Below are 3,320 nucleotides of genomic sequence, written 5' to 3' on the forward strand. Positions count from 1 at the left end.
AGTTGTTACTACTCTTCTAGTTACACACTACCATGGGTTGCACGGGAGCAAAAGACGTATCTCAACCCTCTGCTATATATGAGTAAGAATTCATCTGGTTTTAGGGCCCTATAGTGCACAAATAAGTCCAAATACAAACTCATTCTCATGATATGCTGTGCATAAAGTTTTGGTGATACAAATAAATGTGATCCATAGGAGCTGAATGAATGAATTCTGATGGAATGCCTTTAAGTCTTGCTCCCCAGTGCTAGTCTAATACCTTTCCCTCTCCCACCTAGAGAAGAATTGATTTTCTGTCTCTTACCAGCTCTCCCAGAGCAGTTTTCTTGCTTCTTTTTTGGAGCTTGCATCTCACCTTTTCAAAAAGTTAGCTTCCAAAGCTAATTTTAGAGCATAATTATGTTAAAACCCCATTTTTACCAGAAGTCCTGTGCGAGGAAGCCTAGGAAGCACTGGACTGCCCACAGCAGGGCTGGCATGTCAGCTTGCTGCTCCTAAATAGGTGCCTGAAGGCTTTTAACAGACTGAGCAAGACAGGCTAAGTGGGTTGGGGGTCAAGGAAGTGGCTTCCCCATAATAAAACATCTTACAGGTTAAAGATTTTTTTAGCCCTTTCAAGATTTCTCTTTGCTTTCCCTTTAGCCTAACAAATGCACAGCATAGAATTCCCCCAACAGATGCAATCCAATGGACAGCAAATACGCTCGTAGCCCAGGTGCACACAGAGTTCCTTAACCTTCATGTCACCTCAAGAGCCGACTGTAGGCCCCAGAACTGCATCATGGCTTCCTGCTAGCCAATAACTGGAGGCCACATCAAGTAGAAACTAGACCTGTAAAAATGCAGCTAAATGAAGCCCATCCCTTTTGGGGAACTTCTACCACTTCAAAAGCAATCCCTGTTTTACTCACTATTTTTGTTATTGAAGACAGACACAGACAGTGCATTCTGGATATGTGAGAGTTGTATATCCTCCCTTGTCCTCCCGTTTCTCCAGAAATCTAGTGCCACCTCTGTTATCTTTTCAGCTCCTGCATTGCTAAGTAAAAAGAAAACAAAGACTGTAGTTGGAGATAGTTTTAAAAGGCATCAAGTGTATAGACCAGCAAACCTGAGAAGCCACTTCTTACCTGAGGAATATGAAGATGGCTTGTCGGTAAGACACCCCATCCAAAAGCTCATAGTAGTCCAGGAATGGTTTGATGGAGTCAATGAGTCCTGCATGCATTTTATCCATTTCATCGAATATGAAGAGTGATCTGGGACAGATGCTCACATTTCCCCGAATCCATGACTGCAACTGGTCCTAAGAGGCATAAAAATAAAAGATGCTGAAAGAGATAGTGTTGAAAAGACAGAAAATAGCACTTGTGTGTATTGGCCTTTGTCCTGAAAGAGTAATTTCAATTGTGCCATTTTGAGACCTTTGGCTTCTTGACTAAAACATGGTTAAAAGCTGTAAACAAAACTTTTAACAAAATCTCATGCTGGTTCTGGAAAATTTTAAGACACCAAGAGATGGGATGGGACAAGCAGGAAATCTCCTTGTGAGAGACATACTCCTTTAAACATAGCAAAAATGAAACTGCACAGCAGGACACAGGATGGGCACCACCAAGGAACAGCAACACAAAGCAAAGCCCTGACAAGCAAAATGATTACTTTGTCAGCACTTTGGTCTAAACATCCTTAGGTGTCACACTGAATTTGCTACCTGCACAGCACCAGTGAGAAACTGCACCTGCAGCCACCAGCAGAAGCAGAAATTCTCAGCCTTGTGTTTTATTCATTCAGAAGTTTAACTGAAGACAATTATGAGCCCTTCTTAAAACACAAATCTGCTAATGCTTTGTTGTATTTGAAGATTCTCTCACTTAAGTGTTACATTTAAGATCAACAATGAAGTAACTGGAAAAACAAACAAACCACCCTCCCCCCAAACCAAACCAAACCCCAAAGGGTTGATCTGCTGACAGATGAATGAGAAGTAACTGCTCTGACCATTTGCAATGGTGCATTGGTTTTATATTCACTGTTCACTCAGTCTCTGAACCGCAGAGGCAGCACAGGAAGGTGCCATTGGGTGTACTGTGATAAGAACCAATATTTCTTCCTACTCCCTTGGGCAGCAAGATTCCAAGTGTATTCACTTTGAAACTAAAGCAGAAAAGGATCTATTTTATTTTAAAACTGCTCAGTTGCAAGAAGCTGTAAAAAAAGAGGAAACGGGTATTTCCTCCATTTAGAAATCGGGTTTGTAGACGGTCCTGGCCTCTTTTTAACACACACAAACCGAATAGGAACGTTCAGTCCTACAAAAGACAGTGGTACTCATTCAAACTCTGCTGTTAACAAAGAACAACACTCCCGCAGGAAACAAGCATCTCAGCTACCATTCCACATGATATCCACCTGCCTAGAGAGCTGCACTGACACTCAGCAAACTGACAGAACCATTCCAAATACATTTATCTGTACCTTTCTGACAACAGAGTGTTTTGATTTTGTTTTACAGCTAGGAAATGGATGCAAAGAAAAACTAAATAACCTGCTTGGTGTGCAGCAAAACTGAAAAGTAGAACCATGCCTCAGAGAGCCAGCTTCAGCTTGCCATGGTACCTGACACACATGGAGGTCAGGGTCAGCATATCACCTAAACCATGGAGACCTGCTGAATCATGCCCATCTTATGTCAGTCACATCTCTAAATAAATTGTAGGATGAAAATTAACCATAAAAAGAGGCTCAAAACACATGCAAAACCCCTACACATTCACAGGAAAATCAGTCTTAATGGATGTTATTACCCAGTTCTGTACAGAAGATTCCAAAACTAGCATAAGCTACAATTTACTGCATAAAATAGCACCTAGGTTTCTAGCACTGCTCATGCCATAGCATGGCACTGCAGCAGAGCTGTGCCCCACCGTGGGCTCCCAGCACCCTCTTACCTTGTACAGATTGATGCTGTGAGCATGAGGAAAGTGTAAAGTCGCCACGAACTGATGCACGTATTTACTCTGCAGACCTCTTTTATAAATGCTTTCGGCGACTATCTTACTGACAAAGTTTTTCCCTGTTCCAGTCCACCCGTGCAAGGAAAGGGCAAGAGGCTTTTTGGCGTTGGTGTTGTTCAAGAAGCCCTTCACAGCCTTCACAACCACCTTGCTCACCAGGTGCTGCCCGAACAGCTTCTTGTCCAAATTCTCCTGCAGAGCTGCACGGGGAGAACACGCCATCAGCAGCGAGAAGGGAGACGGGCTCCCCTCAGCTTTTGCGTCCTTCGAGGAGGCTCTCGCACCCACCCGGCTGTGAAG

The 3,320-nt window shown here is 43.2% G+C and overlaps 1 protein-coding gene across 1 annotated transcript in view; it reads right to left on the bottom strand.

The window, feature by feature from the left end:
* TOR1A (torsin family 1, member A (torsin A)) overlaps positions 1-3,220 on the bottom strand; it is a gene marked incomplete at its 5' end in the record, with an annotated part of 3,765 nt that extends 545 nt beyond the window's left edge. The window contains 3 exons of the mRNA XM_010021495.1: positions 915-1,042; positions 1,134-1,309; positions 2,955-3,220. Of these exons, the coding sequence (XP_010019797.1) occupies positions 915-1,042; positions 1,134-1,309; positions 2,955-3,220 (570 nt within the window). The remainder of the gene's footprint in view (positions 1-914; positions 1,043-1,133; positions 1,310-2,954) is intronic.
* Between the last annotated feature and the right edge of the window lie 100 nt (positions 3,221-3,320).

Source organism: Nestor notabilis, unplaced genomic scaffold (genome assembly GCF_000696875.1).
Source record: "Nestor notabilis isolate BGI_N333 unplaced genomic scaffold, ASM69687v1 scaffold21059, whole genome shotgun sequence".
In the NCBI taxonomy this organism is placed as follows: Eukaryota; Metazoa; Chordata; class Aves; order Psittaciformes; family Psittacidae; genus Nestor; species Nestor notabilis.